The sequence below is a fragment of the Hakea prostrata genome, chromosome 8 (genome assembly GCF_041222555.1).
Source record: "Hakea prostrata isolate BN-2017 chromosome 8, UWA_Hpros_2, whole genome shotgun sequence".
Lineage (NCBI taxonomy): Eukaryota > Viridiplantae > Streptophyta > Magnoliopsida > Proteales > Proteaceae > Hakea > Hakea prostrata.
In genome coordinates, this window is record NC_142607.1 from 11,680,221 (window position 1) to 11,705,830 (window position 25,610).

The 25,610-nt window shown below is 38.8% G+C and overlaps 2 protein-coding genes across 2 annotated transcripts; one reads left to right on the forward strand and one right to left on the reverse strand.

Moving 5' to 3' along the window:
* Positions 1-5,700: 5,700 nt before the first annotated feature.
* On the forward strand, positions 5,701-20,991 carry LOC149006905 (uncharacterized). The gene is made up of 7 exons (XM_089165066.1): positions 5,701-6,143; positions 6,331-6,473; positions 6,612-6,661; positions 6,777-7,312; positions 16,074-16,154; positions 17,525-17,587; positions 20,186-20,991. Exons 1-7 carry the CDS (start codon positions 6,099-6,101, stop codon positions 20,240-20,242), a joined length of 975 nt encoding a protein of 324 aa, XP_089021192.1. The 5' UTR covers positions 5,701-6,098; the 3' UTR covers positions 20,243-20,991.
* Positions 20,992-21,798: 807 nt separating this feature from the next.
* On the reverse strand, positions 21,799-22,721 carry PMZ (zinc finger (AN1-like) family protein). The gene is made up of 2 exons (XM_089166710.1): positions 22,551-22,721; positions 21,799-22,435 (listed from the first exon to the last, which is right to left on the reverse strand). The coding sequence occupies exons 1-2, from the start codon at positions 22,653-22,655 to the stop codon at positions 21,980-21,982; spliced, it is 561 nt and encodes a 186-aa protein (XP_089022836.1). The 5' UTR covers positions 22,656-22,721; the 3' UTR covers positions 21,799-21,979.
* Positions 22,722-25,610: the final 2,889 nt, after the last annotated feature.

The window sequence follows — 25,610 nt, forward strand, 5'->3', positions numbered from 1 at the left end:
GATTCGGATTCGGATACTGGTGTATCCGAGCCGAATCCGGTCCGTTTACAGGCCTAGATATATAACAAACAGCAAGGCAATGCGGAATGGAGCATGGACATATCCAATGTCTTAGTTATTGAAGACTAGCGACAACAAATGAAAGCTAAGGTGAATCTGGCGGTAATTAATTCAAAAAGGAATGGACAAAGCAAGACAACTGGGATTAGAAATCAAGGAAATTTGGTGTAATAAGTCAAATATTTTGACCTTTTTGCCTAAACTAGAGAAACCTTGACTTATTAGACTTCCTAATATTTTGGTTGTGCTTGCGGAGACAACAAAACATGTTAACTACTCTATGTTTCAGTCCACCATGCTCCAGGAGAATTATGATAGCCTAGCTCATGTAGCATCTAACAATAGTCCCGTATGTATGGAACTACAAACTCCATATGTCAATGCTTTTAAACAATGCTTTTCTTTTTATCATTAAAAAAAATAGAATTACCTCCCAATTGCCTGTCCAACTCGGTTTGTCAAGCATTATCTTACTGATCATTGTGTCATTACGACATAACACTAATCATTATCTAGAGCTTCATTGTCTTGTTCACCTCACTTATTCCCTTAATCCAGTAGAACTTTTTTGCAACTTTAGCAGACATTGTCATCCTCTGTGACCTAACTTGACTGGAAGTTAGGGGATGTCAAGAGAAAGTTACCTTCAAATGTACACTACTCTTATCTCAATGGGGAACAATACTAGCTGCACTTGGGATAAAGGAAGCACAAGTTTTATGGGGTTCTCTTCCAAAACTGGAAACTGAAAAATAAGAGAATGGTGATTCCTTAGGTATTGGCAGCATGGTGAATCAAGGAAAAGTGCCTAGCAGTTATTAGCACTACACAAATAAGTCCCAGACCTTGTGAAGGCTCCTTATCTAGGCCAAAACATGCTTGGTAGTTAATTGTGATTCTGCACAATAGTCTTAAAGATGAACACCACAATATAAATCCAACTCCTAATTAGAGGCCTCAGACTTGCTACCCAGCCCTTAAAAGCCTAAGTGAAGCCCTAGGATTTTGCCTAGCTCCACACCAATAAATGGGTTGCATTCCATAGTTTTTGAAATCAGTTTTTTTCATTTTTTAACTGGGCAGAAGCAGTTTGGTAACCATAAGGTCAGTTTAGTTCTTTTGCTTATTTTCTTAACACTGAATTTTAGTTCAACAAGGAGCCCACCATTTGGGTTCACTAGTCCTTCTAAAGGTCAACTATGAGACCTATTTAGTTGCAACGAAGTCTATTTTGGAGTCCTTCTAAACACAAATTCTGATGTCTTAATGATCCAATTATGATTTGCACCATCTACAAGTTGGTGCATTTGATTTGAATTGATTACTGCTTTTGTTGGACATAGCTTAGCTATTTCACTTTGTGCTTGTAAATTTCTGAGTGGGAATTTGGTCGACCCTTGTATGTGCGACACTCTTTCTGTGGCTTTTGGGTTTGTCCACACCTTAGCTTGGAAGACATTATTCACATGTATGACAGATTGGTCAAATTCTATTCCTGTTTGTTGGATGTATACGTTCACACTTGTGTTAACATATAATGATTATCTTTGTATTTCATTCTAGGTTTTAATGAATGATGCTCATTTTATCGAAGACAAACAAACTACTTTTAATTTACTTTAAAGCTGTTCAATATTCGTATGCCATTTAGTTTCTTTTAATTTTCTAAAGTTCTAGTTATGATATCTGTTGTTGTAGAATTTTCACTTTCCGGTTCAACCACTTAGTCGCTAGACCAATTGCCTACAGACAAGCAAACAAGTGAGAGTGGGCCGCCTCAAGGGGCGGGAAGCCACCTTTGAAAAGTAAGTCAGATTCCAGACGACATAAACCCTTCCAGAGAAGGGGAAATTTAATGAACTTGAAAATAGTTCTTCTTTTATAGGAGTTGAAGTTAATGCCCTTCTTGTGTTCTTCCTTTACTAGTATATAGAAGAAGCTGGATGTAGAAGATCCAACCCCCTCCTCTCTTTTCGTAATCTTCTTCAAGAAGCCTGGTACTTGATGGCTTTGTTTACGAGGGTGGGAAGGGCTTTACCAGGTGTCGCCGTTGGATGTGACCTATTTCCTTATGGTAAATGACAAAAAGTTATTTTCGAGGATCTTATGTACTATTTATATCCTCTAATAAGTATTGCTCATTTAATATATTAGTACAGTGCATTAAATGCCACATTTAATGCCTAGGCACACGTGTTCTTCTTGGATATAGATTAAGACTTGTCATGTCACATCAGCGAAGTAGATGCCCACAAGGGCTCTGGAGATTTAGGTAGAGTTTATCCCCACCAATTGATGAGTATACTCTGGTGCGTCCCTCCTTGGTTCAATCAATCCTATTGAACCGTATGCCTTGACTTGCTTTTGGTCCAATTGGTTTAGAGTTCCGGTTTGGGTACATAGGGAATTTCTTGACGTAACAATATCAATTCACAAATCATGCCAAACCCATTGGGATCAGAGTAGGCTTTTAATGATAGAAATCGGATTGAGTATGATTCTAGTCGGTTCTAATGAATGTTGTCTTTAGTTAATGTTGAAAAAAGACACAATAGTCAAGGGATCATAATTCTATCTAGGGGTGTAAACGGATCGGATTTGGATCGGATAGTGGTAATACCATATCCGCATCCTATTTTATTCGGACGGATTCGAAGGTTTTCAAATGGATTCAGTCAGATTCTGATGATAATCGGATAATTATTTTCATAGGTAGATTTTTTTAAATGGCCATGTATACAAATTGAATATAGGTTTTCGACTACCTGTTAACATCTTTACCATTTTATTTGTGAGGCTAGGCTTGGAATTTAAGAATTTAACAACTTATGGGTTATTTTATTCGAAAGTCTATAAAAATAGTCATATACATCAAGTAAAAAAATTATAAAATCAAGAAAAATAAATAAAGAAGTAACTTAATCTGATAATTTTATCGAAAGTCTATAAAAATAGTCATATACATCAAGTAAAAAAATTATAAAATCAAGAAAAATAAATAAAGAAGTAACTTAATCGGATAATTTTATCGAAAGTCTATAAAAATAGTCATATACATCAAGTAAAAAAATTATAAAATCAAGAAAAATAAATAAAGAAGTAACTTAATCGGATAATTTTATTGAAAGTCTATAAAAATAGTCATATACATCAAGTAAAAAAATTATAAAATCAAGAAAAATAAATAAAGAAGTAACTTAATCGGATAATTTTATCGAAAGTCTATAAAAATAGTCATATACATCAAGTAAAAAAATTATAAAATCAAGAAAAATAAATAAATAAGTAACTTAATCGGATGGATCATAATTGGTTAGAAAGGGTATTACCATATCCGCATCCTATTAGGAATTAAATGGATTCAAATACCGCTAAATGGATGTAGATACGAATTCGGGAGCAAATTTCGATTATTCATTTACAAGTAACTTAATTCGAAAGTCTATAAAAATAGTCATATACATCAAGTAAAAAAATTATAAAATCAAGAAAAATAAATAAATAAGTAACTTAATCGGATGGATCACCATATCCGCATCCTATTAGGAATTAAATGGATTTAAATACCGCTAAATGGATGTAGATACGAATTCGGGAGCAAATTTCGATTATTCATTTACACCCCTAAATTTCTATTTGGTCGAGTTGTGTGGCTTGTTCTTCTTGTCTGTCCATCCAAATTAAATAAGAGACATTGATCTCATTAAATTTTTTTGTTGGAACTGAGGTTCATCCGGGCCAGTGGTCAGAGTTGTGTGGCTTGTTCTTCTTGTGCTGCCCATCCAAATTAAATAAGAGACATTGATCTCATTAAATTTTATTTGTTGGTACTGAGGTTCATCCGGGCCAGCTTGCATGTACCACGACTTACTTCCTCAGTGGGGAGCTTTATATTAGTGCCGCCGAGTGGGTGCGAACCCAAGACCTCCCCTAGGGAAGTCGGGTCTTTAACCGTTTTAACATACCACCTTTGGCGATCTCAGTAAATTTAATAAACCCACTTAAGTGGAATGAACCCTACATGAACCAAAGCCTACCAAACTTGAATTGTCATAGATCATCGTTGCATTTAGATTACAAAGAAGTTAATGATTGATTGTGCAGAGTTTGTGGGTCTCTCTATACATGATTGGCTCAAATTTATCCATTCCAAGTTCGCATATACAAATGAATTGCAACTAGTGGATTTAATTTGGAGTACTCTTTGTTAGGTTATTTGGAAAGCCCGCAATGCTTTTCCTTTTTGATTGGAAGCAATTATCTTCGGAGGAATTGATAAAAGCCTTTGGTACATTGTATAATGATATAACAATCTATTTTCTACTCACCTCTTTGCTGATGAGCAACATATTCCTCAAGTTCCTTCACTTGTCCCTAACTCACAAGGTGCATGGAATAATCAAAATAAAATGGGGGAAGGGGAGACGATCGAGGATGTATTTTGTGGGATTTTCATGGTGTTTTCCTAGCTGCTAAAGCTTCATAAAATAGAGTTTGTTTAGCTGTGTCAATGGAGATGGACACGAGTTGGGAGGTCGTGAGGTTGATGCTTTTCTTTAGGTATGACCAAGTTGATGGTTAACTCGGATTGCAAAAATGCGGTCGCTGCTTTGAATGGCCTCGTGAGTTCAATAGATTGGACTGCATTTTGTATTTTTGTTGAAATCCTTAAACTTAGAGATATCTTTGACTCTCTTGTATTTAATTTTATTAACAAATCTCAAAATGTATTTGCAAACTTTGCTGTTAGAGGGGCTAGACTCTAAACCTTTCTAGAAAGTGGTGGAACTGCCCTCCCTTATTTATGTTGGATTCTTTTTTTTTTTTTTTTTTTTCTCCTTCTAAGGGGGTTACCTTGAGTGCTTCCAATAAAATCTCAATTGGACCAAAAAAAGATGGAGGATTAGTAGAATAGTTGAGAACCTGATTTCTTAGAGAGGTATTGGATTCAACCCTTGCCTGATGGCAAGGTTTAAAGTATCGGTATCGAGTATCGTATCGGTCAAGTGATTTTAAGAGACGTATTGTCCTGTATTGTGTATTGTATCGCTCTGGCTAATGCATTTTAGTGTAATTCAATGGAGAGACGTATCGAGATGTATTGTATCAGTTGGGTCAAATATAGATACGTATCGGCTAGTATCGTATAGTATCGTGGGATACTTTAAACCTTGCTCGATGGCATATGTAATATCGTCGTGACCCCATCCCCAATTTCAATATAAAAGCGTCTTTATTAAAAAAAAAAAAAAAAAAAAAAAAAAGAAAAGAAAAGAAAAGAAAAGATATTCATTTCTATATATTTCCCTCATGTTTGTTGATGATATTCCACCTTTATTTTTTTTAGAAAACATCCTTTGCTGTGCATAACTTTCTGCTCTGTACAACAATGCACTTAGATACCAAACAATAGGCTGAAAAAGCAAAAAATTACAAGTCTATTTTGAACTTTTTAAATTTGAAATCATGCTAAAATTTCAACCTATATTGTTTGGCATCTAAGTGGATTGCTATGCAAAGCAGAGAACTATGCACAACGGATGATTTTTTAACCTTTTGGGTAAATGACGAAGATATCCTTACAAACTTTATATATAAGACATTGATGTTGCGGGTAGTTTGGTCTTTTACCGAAGAGAGTTACACAGCGGAGCAAGGTGTTCCCTTCGCCAAAAGGTCCCTGCTGGAAAAGCTGGGCATCTTTGTGCGATCTCTTTTTCTTCATCGTTTCGACGATTTTTTATTGAAGAAAGCCTGAAAATAGTTGTGTGATAGCTCAATTTGTAAATGAAATAGGAATAGCTAGGCCATTTCCTCTGTGATTGTTTTCGTCTCTTCTATGATGCGGCTTCGGTTAGGGTTTCAGTCTTCTTCGATTTGAACTTTGAAGATGATGAGGCGTTGGTTAGGGTTTCAGACTTGTTCGATTTGGAGATGATGGATCTCATTCCTGATTTCACTCTTTGTTCGTTAAGCTAGTTTACTTACGTAGGTTTCAGCTCCTGAAACTCCGCCAATTTTATTTAGCTCAGGGAGAAATGTCGAGACCACAGGTTACGATAACCCTCGGGCGTAGTGGTCAGGTACTTCATTTCCATTACCCTTCTTGCTGAAACTAAGTTTTTATTTATTTATTTCTGTTCAAGGCTCGATTAGGTTCCGTTCATTACTCTATATGTTGAATTTTTATCAGTTGTTTCAGCTCATGTTTGATTATCGGAACTTTTCTTTTCCTCTCCTCTAACAAAAGGTGTCATTGATGTTTGTAAGGTTGTAAAGAGACCGGGACAAGGATTGGATGGTGTTCGTTCTGATCAAGTTCGAACGTCGGGGGGTAAGCGATCGATAAGGGAGAGACTGGGGAGTAATGTGGAGAAACCACCGCTGTATGGGAGCCAATCCAACAGTAAACGGTGGGTTTGACTTTCTGGTTTGCCTTTTCTTCCGTTTGTGGTCTCCGTTGTTAGTTGAACTGGCGTTCATAAGTATTTACTTTTGTTTTTAGCTCAATCAACTTTTATCAAAATTAATGAGCTAATTGTGACTTGTAGACAAAGGAGAGATGGCAAAATGTGGAGCCCAAGTGATGATGATTCGGATGGTAAAAAGACAACTGAATCTTAGTTTTTGTTAGTGTCGCAGGCTCGCAATATCATTATATTGTGTCCCAACTCTTGTTTTTCATGCTGACTTTCTCTTTTTGTCAATGATTGAAGGCGGTCCGATCGGCAGAGATGATTTGCGTTTTAAGTTGATGAGGAAAAACATGTCTAAGGGTAGCAGGAGTGAGAGTGGATATCCTAACATGGACCTCCGTCAAAAGTTGCCTAGAGCAGAACGCTCAGCAATGGCTGCTAATCATTCATATCAGCGTATGCCTGACCCAAAGGCCAATGGCCTTGTGAGGCGCATTCCCCCAACAAGGAGTGCAGATGATTTACTCCATATGGACCCATTGAGAAAATCCTACTCGTCATGGACTTCGGAAGGATTAAGACGTAGGTCCCCTGAAAGAATAATTGGGACTTCTAGGGGTCTCTCACCTCCACGGAGCATGGGTGACATCCGGCAGGGCCCGCCAATGAGACCTGTCAATGCATCTAGACCATCTTATATGGGCAAAGATATCGATAGTTCCAGATCTACCGTTCATATGCCCTATATGACAAAACCTGGTGTAGCTCTTGATCCTGCAAAATCTGTTGCACGGCTCCCTCCTCCAAGTGGTATCATGCAGAAGGCTTCATATACGGTAGAACTTTATTCTGTTTCCCTCAGATTTACGTGTATCAACAGTATAATTGTTAATTTAGATGAGATGCATCCTACGTGGCTGCATTATCTTTCTTAGAAGAGTATCTTTTGATATTGTTACCAGTTTCATGGTAATACACTTTTTTTATCTGTTAGAAATTTGAATGTATTATATAACTCTTACTGAATTTTTTTCGTGCAAAGGTCACTTTATATACATGGTCCCCCTCCCAAAATCTCGTCAAGAAGGCTTAATACCATTTCAAACCATTTAAGTTCCTTGAAATAGTAGTTTTGTTTCAACCATTCAATCAGCGTTGTTGTAAAAGAGGGATAAGTGTACAGTTCTATTCCATTTGTAAATGGAACAATGTGCCAAATTTGTGAATCATTTGTGGGCTCATATCTATTTGCACTTATAATGGATGAATTAACCAAAGACATTCAAGATGAGGTTCCTTGGTGTATGCTTTTTGTTGATGATATTTTCTTGATAGATGACTCAAGTAGGGATTTATACCAAGTTAGAATCATGGAGATCAACTTTAGAATCAAGAGGCTTTAAATTAAGACAAACAAAATATTTAGTTTGTATCTTTAATCATGATCGGGCAGACGATAAGGTGGTGAAACTTGACGATTAGGAGATTCCTCAGAGTGATTGTTTTAGGTACATTAGTTCAATCATAAATAGAAGAGGTGATATAAAGGATAATGTTTTCCAAGGAATCATAATAGGGTTGATGAAGTGGAGAGGTGCCTTTAGGTTTTGTGTGATCAACGTGTTCCATTACTTAGAAGAAAATTCTATAGGATCGTCGTTTGATCAACTATGACGTACGATGTAGAGTGTTGGGCTGTTAAAAAGAATCATATAGATAAACTCAGTGTAGTGGAAATAAGGATGATAAGACGAATGAGTGGCTAAACTTGGAAGGATAGGACAAAGAATGATCATATTAGAGTTGGTCTGGGAGTTGCTCCCATAAGTGATAAGCTACGAGATGTCGTTTGAAGTGGCACAATCAAGTTCAACAGAGGCCTATAAATGTCGTTGTATGGAGAAGTGATATAATCCAAAATGAATGAACTAGAAGAGCTAGGGGTAGACCTAAGATAACCTTAGGAGAAGTGGTGAGAAATGATATGCATGGCTTAGGCCTTGTATCTAGCATGGCCTCAAGTAGAACTGATTGGAGGGCAAGAATCCATGTAGCCGACCCCATTTAGTTGGGACAAGGCTTGTTGTTGTTGTTGTTGTTGTTATTGTTAGTTAGATGTGTACTTCTGAGTACTGGTGCCTACCTTAAGCAGTCTTCTTTGTATGACAATCTTCGTTATGTGGTCTCAGTTGAGTTAGGACCTGTGCCAAGATCTCTAAATTACAACAGACTTATGGGGGGGGGGGGACTAGGGTTCCTTAGGATCTTTAGGTAGGGTGTGTGAAGATTCAAATGGGGACTAAGATAACTTGGATAGGATTGCAGTGGATTGGGATGGGGTTTCAAGTATGGATTCTTTTATAAAAGTAAGGTTATTTGATTAGAGATTCGAGATGGGGCAAATAGCATGAAATCCTTGAAATGTGGAAAGAGACTGATGGGACAGTGTTGTAACTGGGACTGAACTCAGGTGGGTAGGCGTAGGTGTAGGTGTAGTCCTTGTAGTTTGGTAGGTTATGGATGTGTAGACTGATGGGAATCAAGTTCTTGATGTTAGGGTTTGGCGAAAAAAAACTCTAATTTTAAGGTTTAAGATGGGGGGAGTGAGCTGCAGCTAGGATCAGAGGTCAAGGGTGATTGTGGGATGATGTGTATGGAAGCTGGTCAAGAACTTATAGAACATGGGTCCTTGGAAAACTAGGATTTGGGCACTTGGTGGGGCTGTTAGGGTTCAAAAAAGGGGGAAAAGGAGAAAGAAGGGGGAGGGAAAGAGCTTGATCTGCAACCAGTCTCTGTTTATCCTGTTTTTCAATGGGAAAGCTAGGATGATAATAGCGAAGACTGAATCCTCAGTCAAAGCAGGTCCTGGATATTAAGCACCAAGGATCGCTTGAGAAGTTGGACATAACTCACCGAGAAGTTGGCACTTGGACATGACTCACCACTCACAGGCTGGATTGATACACCAGTCCTATCCTCATGATGGAGGAGGCAACAGCAGTAGCAGGCCTTTGACAAGGGAAATTATGATAATCTCTAGTCTCTCTTTCTCCCATGATGGGTATAAATGTGTCATCATGCTAACTCTCTCTCTCTCTCTCTCCCCCCCCCTTCCTAAGTCAAGTCCTATTAGTGTTAGGATTTTTTTGGGAGGCTGACTGGGAAGTAACAAGTCTATACAGCTTAGACTGATCCTGAACAGATCTCTGGTTGTTTTTAAACACGAGGAATGGAGTCTTCTTGGCATAAAACTCTTTCGTCAAAAAACTGAAGGGCATGACAAAATCCATATGCTCAACTTCTATTGCCGCAGTTGTGTCCATTTGTTGTCTTCCGTAGTCTCTCTCTGCAAAACCATCCTCAGCCTTTTGGTGTCTTCTAAATCAAGGGCATGCTGAGTGTCAGATGGGACAAGTACTTTAGGCAGCACCATTGGGTTGCTTCAAAGTTAGTGGCAGCAACTCTTCCATGGGCTCTTGTCTTGAAGTGGAGGAGCCACTTCTTCCCTTGTGTTTGGGTTGAAAACCAGGCTTGATTCTATGTTGGTATTATCAACTTGACTTTGGGAAAGAACATGGTTTTCGAAGCGTCCATGGTAAGGCAGTTGAAGAACCGCTTTATTTGCCAACAAAGACATGCAGTTTTTCAGCCGTTATTTTGCCTAATTGCTACCGCTTTGTCTCATTGTGCGCCTTATTGCCGCCTAGATACCAAAGCAGTTGTTTTTTTTACATTTTGTACATAATAATATACGATGTGGATCCATTCCAAGGCCCCTCATTCAAAACCTCAAGGCGGTGGGACGATTCCTTCCTAGCTTAGGCCCTATACTCAAATCAATCCTGAAAGATGGAAGGAGGGGGACAGAGCTTGAGGAAGAGGTAGGCAGAAATCAAAAAGGATATTTTCTTATTTTTTTTAAACCAAATTTTATTGTACAAAGCTGTATACGAATTTAGTAGTTAGTTATTTCGAAATCAGCAATCAATGAATCATTAAGTAAATAACACACTTATTTGGCATCACACTATTATAGAGGCATGTAAAATATAAAATTACTACTTTCATTTTCATACTCATGATTTGATATAGTTCATAGTCATAGTTTATGTTGCTTGATGAGATGAACTTATGCTTGATGCTTGAAATTTTATTTTTTGAATGTGATTCTTGAATATTTGTTTAGCTTATAATAGAAATTTATTAGTTAAAGTAGTTGTATTGAGAAAATTTGACCTAACCGCTTTGGTCGCGTTATTGCCGCCTTGGCGCCGCTTTGTTGCCTAATCGCATAGGCAAATCCCCAATCGCTTTGGTCACCTTGTTGCTTTGACTACCATGTGAAAGAGCTAATAGCTCTAAAAAACTTGTCCCTTCTTGATTGGTAGTTGGCATGCATTGAGTGCTTCTCTTGTATCTTAGCTGGCAGGTTAGGTGATGAAGTACAACATTATGTTCTTCGTGCATAAAGGTACACTAGTTCTTTCTTCCCCCAATACTTACATCATTGTCATATACCCAAGGTCATCCCGACAACACATTTCTAAGCCTCATGGAAGTAACATTACACCAGATGTACTCTGAATAAAAGTGGAGCTGTTGGGGGTACCAGACACCTCTCAGTAACTTAATTTTATCACCATTCAAAAGCAGTGGTTTGTGGTGCTGTGGATGCTGCTCAGTCTTTGACCCAATTTTTCTAACAAAAGATTCAGATATTATGTAGAATGGAAGTTATAGATATTTTAGGAGCTGTGAAACATTACCATTACCAAAATTTAGGGAACCTATTAGCAACCTGGCCTTGATTGCGTCCTTTTCAAACAATGGGTATAGGTATGAGGAATGCCGAGGAGCTGGTCATAGGTTTAAGGCTGTAGAATTGAGAAACCAAGTAGAACGAGATGGAGAAACAGGAACTGTACCTGAATGGGTAACATTGAAGGTATGTGTCTCTGGAAAGGAGTCATTTGGTGCAGACCAGGAATAGTCTGCTAGAATAGGGTAGATGAATGGGAAGAAAGGCATGCAGGTTGTCAAAGCCTTAAACCCGTTCATATTTCTAATGTGCTTCCCATGATGGGGATTACATCATATATAAAGGAAATTTTAGAACTCCTAAACTAAGGCTTACTCTCTTAACTAGGACACTAACTCAAATTAGGAAACTAAAAGTTATTTGAAACCACATATCCTAGCAATTGAACTTCTCAAATAAATAGAATAAAATGACCTAGAACATTATTTCCACAAGTAACACATTTCCCAAATTCTACTGTGACTTAAATTGGACCTGGTTCATCTCTTTCTAGAAAGCCAGTTGGGTTGTGGTCTGCCCAAGGGAATGTATCTGTGTACTGTTTGGTAATGCAAAACTTAACCCTGATCAGGAGACCAATAGAAGATCTATCGCAGCCAGGATCAACACAATAATGATGAACAAACTGAATATAATTGAAACTTTTATAGTGTCTTTATCTTCTTCTTTCTTTCTTTCTTTCTTTCTTTCTTTCTTTCTTTTTCCTTCCATCTGCAGCTACTCAGATATTGAACATGGATTTTACTCCATAACAGATGCTATTAGGTCGCATATTTGATTTCTGTAATGTTTAATTTTCTATTGCGATAAAAGGGTGTATTTATAGCTTGGCATAAAGCTTTACAAGATGGAATGTCTGAAAATGGAAACTTAAGGAAGTAGAAACTACTAAATTAATGCTAAGCAACTAAAATAAAAGCTTGCTATACGCATCAAATAGAAACTTCTAAAATAGTAGCGAAGTAAAACTGGAAATAAAGTGAAGTTAAATTTTCTTTCTACAACTGAAAATAGAATCTAGAGTATGGCAGCATTATGATAATACCTTTCTCCACTACATAATCTTCTGAAATCATTATTTTGGATTTGAGACTGTTCCCGTGAACAATGACTTGAATGGTGTTTTGGTCTTCATCATTCATGCTTCTTTGTATAGTGGAGCTGTCTTATGTAATGCTTCACCAAACCAACAATAACGTGCCGCATGCTCAGATCAGACTGCCTCTCACAGCTGTCACATCCCACAGCCTTGCTATCCTGGTTTTGGGGCTTGTTTCTGTTGGTTCATATGGGCTTGTGGTCTACAATCTACATCAGTTGGTCCAAAGAAATGAGGTTGTAGTAGAGGCAGAACCATAGTGGCTTAAGACAGGTGAGCCTGAGGTGAGAGGACCCCTTGATTCCCACCATGCCCTCCCCTAGGCAACCATGAAGCATCCAACCAGTCTCTCTAGCATCGTGATTTGAGTAAACCCTAACCACTATAACCGCACTTAGCCCTTTCATCTGTGGCAGTGGCTGGTTTTTTGTCAAAAGAAGATGCTGTGGGTAGAGGTCATCATAACAGGCCTGCGCCATTCCTCATGCTCTACCAAATTTAGAGCCTGGGTAATGTGGCAGAAGTCTCTGCTAAGAACTTGTACGCTGATCTGGGCATACGTCGGACTAAACCCCTAAATACCATGAAACTTAAATCTCACACTCCTGAGCATTAGTATAAGTCATGGAAATAGGGTAATAAGAAGCCACTGTTGCCAAAAGTAGTCAAGGGAGAACTCTTTTTGGGTGGTTTCACAGAGTTGATGACAAAATTCATATATTTGTGCATTATTATTTGGTTGTGTTCGTGTTTGTTTGGCATCCCATAGTTCCTTGGCACTGTACAGAAGAACAAAAATGGGTTTAGTTGTGGCTCTGTTGAGTTCAGCAGGTATAGCCAATAAGGTGAACATCAATATCCCGCCAAGTAGTGGCTGCTGTAGGCTTAGGGTTGTCATTGTTTAAATGCCCCAAAAAATTGTCATTGAATAGCGCTCTAGACTTGTATGGTGATCAGTCCTATCGAGTTTTCTAGGACCTATCTGGAGAGCAGGATTCTGGCCATAGGAACCAAGATGGCCCATCATACTCTCAATTCCTATGGTGCAGCTTACTGATGTGAACCAAGGAGGGAGGGCGACTTTTGCTGATTATTTGATGAATAGCAGACCCAGTTGTGGTTTCAAGACCTTGTGGCGGGGTAAGTTAGGTTAAAACCTTGCAGCTAGGGTTTCTAGGGTTTTTGGGGTCACTCTAGGGTTGAAAAGGTTGCTGTCCAGGTTTGGCCAATATGGTTATAGAGTCAGTTGATTGTTACTTAGGTCTGAACTTGAGTTCCTGCAATTTCAGATGTAGGGTTGTGGATTTCGAATGGTCAAGGGGATGTCAGTTAGGGTTTGGGGGGTAGGACTTGGCTACTGCTTAGGTCGAAGGTTAATGTGGGTAGGGGGAGGTTATTTCCATAAGAGGAAGAGGTTTGAGGTAGGGATTAAAGGGTTTAGGTCTTTACGATTTGGAGAATTCTTCGAGGCTGCCGCAAGAAAAAGAGAAGACGGAGAGCGTCTGGGAAGGCTCTAGGTTGGGAATTGTTGCTGTGGTTTATGGAGAGAATGAAATTCACTTGCTGCAGTTGCTATAAAGTATGAAGATTGCCAGAGAAGAAGAAGAAGAAGGCTGCTGCAGCGTTTCCTTCTCCTGGGAACCCTTCACGGCACACTTGCACCTTGGCTAAAATCTCTGCGCATATTTTATCTGTCAACCAAAACTGGTTTGTTTACAATCCTTGGAAGGTGAAAGTGGGCTGTGGGCTGTGAAGGGTTCCCAAGAGGAGGAAATGCTAGAGCCCTAATAGGATAAATGAACTCCAGGTGCTGCAAGATAAATAAACTAAAATAAAGGAACTCCTAATAGGACTCAGGCAGCTGGAAGTTTCCCTCAAACCCTCCTGCTCACCTTTGACCTCAAGTAGAGCCCTAACCCTAAAGGTCTAACATAGTTTTAATCTTCTCCTAAAATTACAAGCACTAAACCTAGAATTCAGCCTGCCATTGGAAAACAGTGAAAGCAGCATTGGGATTATTCAAATTCAGCATTGGCAGAACCTGTTAGAACCCTACAGAAACCCTAATTCATCCCCAAGACCTAAATTACCCAACCACAGTGTCTCAGAGCCATGCTTCCTTTGCCGCAGACCTCTAAAACCCTAAATCAGCTGCTGCCTTGTTAAATCTCAATCTGAAACCCCAATTGCAGAATTCTAAGAGTCCTAAATGCTGCAGTAACCTAACCTAAGATCCTGAAGGCTGGCCCAGTACTCCTAGGTTACGTCACTAGGACTGTCATATCTTATCACGGATTTATCCAAACAGCGAAGCAAGAATACATCTGGAGTCCTGGTGAGTTTCTGTTGTTTAAAGACTAGGTTGGATGATGTAGGGCACCTGGAAAATGACAAAATTGCCCTTGCTGGTTCGGTTCTTCAGTAGGGTCGTGGGAAGAAGGGCTGCTGCCCTAGGTCTTCTTGAGGCCTCGATTTGGAGGTCCTGCTGGTTCACACCAGTTACACTACTGCCATGGACATACGTAATATCAACAATTCAAGCGGATGAACCACTAGCGGGCAGAGAGGAGCATGCATTGAGCAGGTAACAGCATGCCTGGAAGGCTTGGCAGATGTAGCAGAATGCCTTTAATGCCGTAGTGAAGTCATTAGAGAGCTTAGGAGGCTCACTCTTGATGACTGATGGCTTGGGACATTGGCGAAGTTGGCAAAGGCTATGGAGGGCTATGCAAGAGACAAGAAGGGCCTAGGCCTGGAAAGCCCAATGCAGTGCAGCAGGGCCTGAGGGGCCTTGTTGAAGGTAGTCAAGACTCAAGAGGCACTTTACGAAGGTGGAGAGGGAGAGGCAGTGGGAGGCCCTGCATGAAGGCAGAGAGGGCTTTGTGGCTGTGCTCGATGGTAGAAAGTTTCCTATATAAAGGTGGAAGGGGCCTAGAGGCCCCACAAGGTGGAAGTGAGCCATGAAGGCACTCGACATAAGCAGGCAGAGGGCTGAGAAGCTCAGGTGACGGTGATCGTTTGGCGCACCTAGCTAGGGTTTCTGGAGCAACCAGAGATGGGCCCAAAGCCCTAAAGAGAGCAAGGAGAGAGCGGAGGCCTGTGGTGATTGGCAATGGGTTGTAATGCTATTGTGGGTCAGCAGGTCATTGAAGGCAGTACGTTTTAGTTGTCCATGCTCGACCTTGGGAGGCTGAAGCCTTGACTGCTTGGATTGAACTTCTCTTAGCTAGAGGAATAAATATCCAAAAGGTATGTGTGCTCTGATATCTGGTTGAGAAGATTTGCATGGTTTGTTTACAATAAAAGACTTGTTTATTTTATTTAACATTCCTAGTTTAGGGTTTTGCTTCTATGTATTTTACCAACACTAAACATATAAATAATTGTGAATTGGGTAAATGTTGGTGCTATGATTAGTCTTGTGCATTCTGGTTCCAAGTTGTGTACATGTCAATGGATCATCAATCTTCCTACCTCTTGAGTCTGCCACTCGGTTCCATTTGGCCTTTTCATGAATAGAATTATGTTATTGCATTTGAGCTATAGATGGTCTAATTCAATGAAATCGAATACTAGTGTGTTACAATTTCATTGTTTTGTTGATAAATTCTGGAGCTAGTATCCTGTCCATCATTTGAACTAGTTTAATGTGGTTGACTTCTTATTGATTCTTGTGTAGGGTGATGAACCTCATACTGTCGGCAGCCTTTTACATTCACTGGGTCTGGGGAAATATGCTATCCTTTTTCAGGCTGAGGAAGTAAGTGTCATAGACTATACCTTTCTGAGATATTTCCTACTTGTACCTCTGGAGACAAGTTTGTTATTGCTTGTTAGCGAGGAGGGCCTGGAGTCATGCTTTGCTTATTTGTTGAGAACCATAAAGATCAAAATATTTTCTGTTTGGGGAGAGCAAAGTGAAGAGCCTCATTCTTGGAGCAGACCAACCTCTTTGGGCCTTAAAAGGCTTAATTTTGAGTGTCTAAGTGGTTCTATGGGTAAATTAATTAAGTAGTCTTGTGTTTGATTGGTTAATGGGTAGATTTTTTTAAGGCCACATTGGGGGCTGGTGAATTTCTATTTTGGGATATGGTGGGTTTGTATCTCTACAAGATGCATTGCAGTATGATCAAGTTTGCATGTCCTCCGTTGTACTTCTACTTAATCATGGGGACCACTGTATTCTCATAAATGACCAGACTCTGCTTTGTTATACAAATAATGTGTTCATTTTGCAGAGGTAGTGTGTTGTGATGAATTCTTCCATATCATCCAGGTTGCAGAGATTTTAATTCATAGAATTTCTAGTACATTGATATTAAAATTAGTATGCACTACGATTCTAATGATATTCAAGTCCATAATCAAATACACCCATGTTGACTTGGGGAATTATTCTCAATTTGAATGTGCTAACAAGGGGCAGGCCTCGGCACAACGGTTTCTGGACTGCAGTTGTTACCCTAGGTTGAGGCATCGAAGCAGCCTCCTATCAGAAATTGTTGGGGGTAAGACTGCATGGGAAAACTGCCCCTCCCCCCCCCCCCCCCCCCCCCCAAAAAAAAAAAAAAAAAAAAAACCCACAAAATTGTGCTTGTGCAGAAGCCTTTGTCACCGGGGTCGGCCTCTTTTTTTTTTGTGTGTGTGAATGTGCTTAACAGAAATCCTAGTGTTTTCTGGCTTCCCTTATCCTCCTCATCTTCAATTTGATTGCCCCCTTCTGCTAATTAGCTGTTTGACTAAAGGCTTTGCTTACCCTTGGCTGTCCTACACTTAGTGGTACCCATCTTGTGGAGTTAATTCTTTTCTTGTATCGGACTCAGATGAATTATGTCCTGCTTTTTTCCTTTCCCTTCTTTTCGGATGGGTAAGCCTTACAGCTTGATTTTTATATAATTGGTTACTTGAAAGGTGCCAATCTGATGATGATCCTGATTTATCATCTGAAACATATGGTTAGTTACTAGGGCCTGGAACACTGTGCTGTTTGGTTTTCTTTAGCCCCTGAACCATATGTTGGTTTAGATAAACCAAAATATGGAATATTTACATTGTCTAATGATGTTGCAGCATGCAAGCTTCTTTATGTTTGTCCTTTTCAGTGCTGCCATTAAATATGTTAATCTGCAGGTGGACATGACTGCATTGAGGCAGATGGGGGACAATGACCTCAAAGAACTCGGAATACCCATGGTATTGCGTTCTCATTTCCTCGTCTTTGCTAACAGTAATTTTAGTGTTCTAACTACTGTATTTTTATACTGGATGTTATCCTTTTGTGTTTGGTTACATTATATAGCATATGTTCTGCTTGGATGATGTTTTTGGAATTTTCTATTTCATTTGTTTTTGAACTTTAAATGTTGATTTCAATTTTATATAGACAACTATCATTTGGAGAAGACTCCATTTCACTGACCATCTTGAGAATCCTCTCAGAACCATATTTATCAATACTTTTCATGGCGGCAAGGCAGCCACCTCTGCATGTAATTGATGACCATACGTAATTCAGAAATATATACATTTTTTTTAAACAGGTAATGCTTTTTTTTGGATGAATAAAGAAATATATTAAAGACAGCAACGCCAAGAATACAAAGGGAGAAAAAGGGGGGGGGTACAAGGCCTAAAGGAGGAGGTGAGATTCCAGGCACTAACAATTAGCCTATTCTTGGGGGAGTCAGTCACCGGGGGGGATGGGGAACAAAGAGAAGTCTAGATGAGACCTCAAAACAGATTAATGCTTATAGCCTTATACGAAACATATAAGTCGTTTTTTAATGCAATTTGATATAATTATGTTTGTAATGTCCTAATGTGAGAAAGCCAACATATAAAAAACAAACTTAGAATAATATAGGCATGGGTCTCAGAAAACAAAACAATAAACATATATCGACATTAACTTCTGAATTGTTAATAAGACATGCTGTCACCTTGGGCCCAATAAATACCACCTAGAAACAGATGTGCAAGTCGGAACAGGAGGAAGATAACAGAAAAAGGAAGAACCATGAAAGGAAATGCAGAGGACAGGGTGTTGCGAGAAAAGCAATGGTGTAGGAAGGCATCAGTTGGCTGTAGGTAATTGTGCAACACCTTCTCAAAACTTGAAGTTTCTACTCCATCAGTCTGGTTAATAACAATTACATGCATGTAAATAATAACAAGCCAATAGTTACTCAGATTACTAGTCTAATAAAAATAATACCCCAAATGTCCTAATAGGCCTTTACCCAGTGATGCAGATAGGTTGCCTTGGACCAACCCAAACCCAATTGGGTTTCAGATAGAGATGAACCAGATCCAGTTTGATTCTCTAGTAGAGTTTTAGGAGTTATGTTATTTGGGGAATTGATGTCCTCTCTTTATTGTGTTCTAGTTATTTAAGAAATGAGCTGAGTAGGATATTTGATTCCTATCCCTTTTAGCTTCCTTTTGTGAATTAGACTACTAGTAGGTAGATGGTCTTACTGCTTATGAGTCTTCCAATTGTTTTTATATTATGTAATCTCCCATCATTAGAGATATTCAATTGAACAAATTATGGTTTGAGGGCCTGTGGGGCTGTGTCTATTCATGTTCACTCTTCTCCCTCCCCTGCAACTCAGGATTCTTCAGGGTTTCCTCTCTCCCTACAGGCTCACCGTTACCCATGTTGGGACCTGTTTCTTTTTGGCCTGTGTTTCCCAAATGGGTCAGGCCGCTTCAGCCATGCATCTGCGTCAGTGACACCCATGTTATCACTCTCTTATGGCCACCATCATGCCAATGACATCTTTCTCCTCTTTTGCGTGTGTGGAAATGCCAATGACATCTTGAAGATCATAATATTGTATTTTATTTCTACTGGTTCGTAATAGTTGAAATAAATGAAAGTTTCCCTTGAAGCTTGGGAATGGTATATTGGGGCAGAAATCTGATCATTGATGAACCAAGAGAAGCTTGCTCCTTGTTGGAATTTATGCCACAGTAGGCTGTAATAAGTCAGTATTTCATCATGTTGAGCCATTCAGATCATGACCAGGGTAATCTTTTTCACTCATGATCTTGTGTAAAGGCAGAGTACAAACTTTTTGCCGATTCACCTTTCTTTAAGATAGTTCCATGCAAAACAGCAGCTCCCCCTTCCTTTTTAGGTTTTCACCGATGAGGATGTAGGTTGCGGACGGGAGGAAGGTGGTGGAAGGAGAAGTATGATAAGCTAAATTGTGGATGCTATAGATGGTTTTTACCACCCATTTCCTTAGTATGATAAACAAAATGATGGATGCCAGTCATAGTTTGAACACACTCCCCCCACCCCCGCAACCAAAGTTTCTCATGCCACCCGTTTTCTTTCATAGTATAAATGTATGATGAATAAAATGATGGGATGCAGTTTATGGCTTGAACCACCCGTGTATTACTTCATGTTTTTGGTTGGTAAACACTCCATGAGGCAGTGTGGGGAATACATTCCCATGCACTCGCATTCTGTCCACGTGGGTCCCTGTTGATGAAACAGTTTCACCGCGGCAGTCAGTTTGGCTTGGGAGATTCCAAACCTGAAACCCTACCCCTCCCCCTCCCCCTAAAAATAAAGTGGAGCATGAGTAACCCATTGGTATTCATTTCTTCTTTCATTAATCAACTCGGTGGTGGCAATGTTTGATTAACTTATGCTTCTTTGCAAGTATTCAGGAAAAAAATATGTTACTGGCCTCTAGTATTTGACAGTAACTTCCATTAGATAAATTTGTATCCAGTCTTCCTACAGTTGTTACCTTAGGATTGTTGTTATTGCAGGGTCCAAGAAAGAAGATTCTTCTCGCTGTCATGCCTCCTTCCAAACGACAGCCTTGACTAGTAAAACATCAGATGTAACCTACATTCTTTCTATGATCGGTGACCAGTGTAAGAGCCTTCCCTATCAGTATAGGTAACTAAACATCAACTTTTCTTCAGACTAATGATTGATGGGGGTGCCAATGAGTCAACCGAGGAACAAAGCATTGAACCCTCCCAGCTCTGGCAGGCCTAAAGAGCTAAAGAGTCACGAGTTCATTCTAATTGATCTGATGAGAATTTTGTGAAGCAAATTTATGTGAAGGTGTACAATCAGCAGTGTTGTTGTACCTTGTTGCACTAAGTTTTTCCCTCTTTGCTTTGAAACTTAGATTGAAAAGAAATTAGATTTTAGATTCTAGTTGCTTTCTGGGATGACTTTAGAATTTGTAGCTTTGTAACAGAGTTGTAGATATGGTTGCCTCATTTGTTTTCCTTTCATCAACAACATATCCTCTTCTGCTTTGCCGTCTAAACTGCATAATAAATTCGCTTCTCAAGAAATCACAGGTTTTAGTAGTGCCAAAAAGGACATGGTTGACATCCTGGAGTTTGTATATCCATGATATAACAACCTGCTGACGTCCCTTTTAATGTTTGGGACTGCTAGGCCACCACAACCATTGGTGGAATTTAAAGTTGTCTGTGAAAGAAATTTGCATTAAATGTTTTCTCCTGTCTTCAATTTTACCGCTGCCTTTTGTTTTGAATAATGACAGAACGAGTAACGAGTTTGCACCCATTTTTAATTTTGAATCTATGCCTTTCCTAAGAAATAAGAATGATAGAACGACTGTTTACCCAAAAAAAAAAAAAAAAAAAAGAATGATAGAACGACTTATTTTGTCAAACACCATCTGATCCAAGCCACGAACCCTTAGGGGGCGTTTGGTTCCGCAATTCCTTGGAATACGCTTCTATAGGGAATCATGAGTCTGTGGAATTAGGTTCTGTAGAATCATATTTGTAAAAAAAAATTGTTTGGTTACCCTGATTCTGGAAAGTGAATATGTCTGAATCTTTCACGATAATGGTGATTCTATGGGAATCATCCATATTTATATTTGGGTTGAATTATGTGAGTCTGTTTGGAAACCACCTCAGTAGATTCAGTTTTTTAGTGTAAATTGTGGATTCTTGGTGATTCTTGAAGAATCTAAATTCCGACTCAACGTGTGAACCAAACAATTTATTTTATTGGAGTCATGATTCCCTAGAATCTGATTCAAGGGAATTGCAGAACCAAACGCCCCCTTAGTATTTTAGGCCTCTTGCCCTACGAATTGGTTACAAATGTTACAAATTTCTACCATAGAAAACTGAATATTACAACTAGAAGATTTTGGGTACAACCGAGTTAACAGTATTGCCCCAAGCAAGGTTTAAAGTATCGGTATCGAGTATCGTATCGGTTAGATGATTTTAAGAGACGTATCGTCCTATATTGTGTATTGTATCGCTCTAACTAATGTGTTTTAGTGTAATTCAATGGAGAGACGTATCGAGATGTATCATATCGGTTGGGTCAAATATGGATACGTATCCGCGAGTATAGTGGGATACTTTAAACCTTGACCCCAAGTGCAAAGATGTGATCAGCTTCCTCTCACCCTTTACTTTCAAGATCCTTCCTCACGTATGTATCTTTCTAGGCTAATCGATATTGAACTAAGAATTTCCAACAAAAACCAAATCCAAGCACAGATATTGAAAATAAATCAAAGATATACATGGTTTAATTCATCCAATTGCACCCTAGTAGGCTTTTACAGAGGGAGAAGAAGCAGAAGCAGCACTAGACGAACCAGAGCTTGTCCCACAGTTGGCAACCTTTCTAGCAGCCATGGCTACTAAGAACTTGTAACCAGTGCCAGGAGCGGCAGCCGCAGGAACCCCCTTTCTACAAACATGGTCGGTGGGGAATCGATGCCTGAGACACACCTTTTGCTGGCAAATTTTACAGGAATTCGTGTTGGAGAAGGTCAGTATCTCCTTGCATCGTTTTACAGGGCATTTAGGTTTCTTCTTCTTTGATGGGTCGCAGTCTCCAGACCTCTCGTGTCTCTCCAAGACCATCTTCTCATCTTCCTCGTTGCTTCCCGTCGTCTCTATCGAAACAGAGCAATTCTCGCACACCACAACTTTCCTGCTCTTTTCATCAGATTTCGGACATTCGTGTGACTTGAACGATCTGTGCTCCAAACAGAATACCTGTATACACACAATTCATGTCCCAGTAGCAAATTAACTATAGAATTTCAAAGAGATGATTCAGAAACGAATCAATCTATTGTATGAGTTTCAACTTTGAAGTTGAATTACCTACCTTTCCACATCCGTCACACTTGAAGGGGAGGAAATCGAGTTGATGACACTCTGCATGTTGGCAGTGTTTTCCCAAATCTGGAAACGCTTCTGTTCCTCCAGCCATGATGAGGATTATATGAATCGCAGTGGATATCGAGGTAGAAGTTGAAATTTGAGAACCTTGAGAAGAAAGAAAAGAAAAAACCCCCCCCGGTGTTGTGTAGAAAGAAATTGATAAAATCTTCTTTCGGTGTTGCTTGACGATTCTCGCGAGGGCTACTCTGGTTTTTATAGGTTTCTGTTTCTTGTGTGTCAAGAGACTCAAGACCTAACGAAACTGAAAACGCGTTAGCTGTTGGATTTGGATCAGATAACATCTGGAACCTTCTCGCTTGACGGTGATATGTAGAGATTAAATTTAGTAATTCCAATCCAACGGTTTGTAAAAGCATTGGCCATTCACAAGTGGACCTTGGCCCACTATATTGCAAGTTGGGCCTGAAGTTTTAAGGCCTGAATTAGAGGCCTTGGGCCTGTGCTTGAATAAATGGGCTTCTAGTAAAAAGATCACATTTTTTTAAAACCCAAATGCAGTAAAACTTCCATGATGAAAAAGCTAGTCCTCATTTAAGTAATACCATTACATCCGTTGGATTGAGTCGAGGTGCTGAAAATTTGAATTCGGATCATCTCCTGACTGGGCTCCCCTCTCCCAAATAATAATAAAAATAATAATTTTAAAAATTTGTCTTATCAAATGACTTCTACACCTCCGGAACAGCAAAAAAATTTGGATGCATAAAGAAAATTTCATATATAGAAACCATGACCCGAAGCGTGGATAGAGAACTGCATCTAGAATCAAACCAGAGTTGGGATCTCACTTGTGAGGGTGGAAAACTCCTTTAACACTCTTCCTCCTTCACATGTATAGGAGGAGAGTTTCATCTTGTTAGTATTTATGAGTGAGTTATCCTCCAAAATTTTGGCCAAAAAATGAAAATAAAGAAGAGGCCAATCTAACTTTTAACTTAACACTCAAAAAGAAATTTTATTTAAAAAGATCACATTTTTTTAAAAACCCAAATTAGAAATAACATTTAATCCTATGATTCATTAAACCAGATTGTTTTGGAATATAAGGAGAATACAAAGTCAATACCAACTGTTAAATGATCACTTTTTTTTATTCATGGTCGGCAATGGTTGGTTAGCACATCTATCTCTCTAAATCACTCTAAATTTATTGGATGGTCATTATGTATTGCTGGATTGAGACTAATCATGCATGTCAATAATTTGATCGTCTTTGTGTGAAATGAAGACTGATTCCTATTCAAATAGCATTTAATCTTCCTCAAACATTCCTATAGAAATAACATTAATCCTATGTTCATTTAACCAGATTGTTTTGGATATAAGGAGAATACAAAGTCAATATCAACTGTTAAATGATCACTTTTTTTCTTTCTTTGGTTGCTTCAATCTACTCTCTAAATCACCTAAATTTATTGGATGGTCATATGTTTTTTTGGTAAGGAAAACGATACCCCACATAAATATTCTCTTTGCTATGTATTTTAAGAAAGCAGTTTACTAACCTATTTTTTTATAGAGATTTTGAATAGGAAATACTAGGTTTTCCCCTTTTTAAAGCACCTACCATTTGAAAAACAAAATTTTTTAGGTAAACTATGAAAAAAAATGTGTATATGGCTGACCTTTGTACATCTAATTAATAATTAATAATTTATTTTTCTCATAGAAAAAATAAGAATCACAACTCACAAGTTGCTATCGACATCATAGAGAATCCTAAGATGACTAAGTAATCATTTCCATATCCTCCAGCATGGGAAACAGATCATATACATCAGAAAAAGGGAAGACCATGTGGATGGGCAACTATGATTGGTTAGAAACCGAATAACTTTCCAGAAAGAAAACAAGAATGGATAAAATAACATCAATGGTTCAACACTTAGCCTCAAAGGAACGTGAACCAAATTACAAATACATCAATTTTGAGAGGTGGTTGTGTTTTTTTTTTTAAGAAGAGAGAGGTGGTTGTTGGCAAAAGACCTAGGAGTTTAGAGCTCAAATTCCATTGAGACTAGGGGCGGCTCTGCCTATATTAATTAGGCATAAATATAGCTGAACAGTCTGTGTAAATAAATCCTACCATTAAATCTAAACTGTAGGATCCAGATTGAATCCTATTCAATTTAATGGTAAAATTTTTTAAATTGTTCAGCCAAACAATTTACACTACATTTCAACCACCACCTTCCCAATTAGGCATATAAGGGTCTTTTTGGTTACATGAATCCAGAGATTTGGATTCATTTCAAATCTATGGATTCATGAATTCAAGATTTATACCCGTTTAGTTGGTGAAAATCCTTAGATTCATGAAATTTAGAGATTTATCTTTTTACACTAAAAATATGAATTTGTAGTGTTAATGACTAAAATGGTCATTCTATATCCCCTAGTCTGAACCGGCAGTTGCACGATCCGACCAGGTTCAATACTTAATAAAGTTCGACCAATCGGCTCATGGTAGGACCGACCAACGGCATTCACCTAACAGGATGAGAAACCTCATAAGGTTAGAGTCCTACCGACTAACAACCATAGAGGAGTTCCAGTTAGGTAAAAGAACTCTCCCAAAGAGTTACTCTCCTATGGTAACTCTCATTAGAGTCATATTCCGAATATAACTCCATTACCATACTCTATATAAACACCTCAGGTAAACACTACGAGGTAGGTATTCATACTTTGTGTGATCAATTACTTAAGTTCTCCATTGAGTAGTTGAGATCATATTATTGGTACTGACTTGTTCGTCGGAGACGTACTTCGACCCCCCAAGGTATAGCTCGTATCTTGCAGGTTCATGACAGGGAAGGACGAGCGAGATTCCGTATCAACATGTAGATTTATAGGTATGTGGTGAAAGCCAGAGATTTCATCCCGACTATAAAAGAACTAAACTCGATAGAACTCTCTGAACTTCAACGTTCAAACGAAAACGAAGAGCTCTCTAAAGTTTTCATTCCACATATTCACGTTA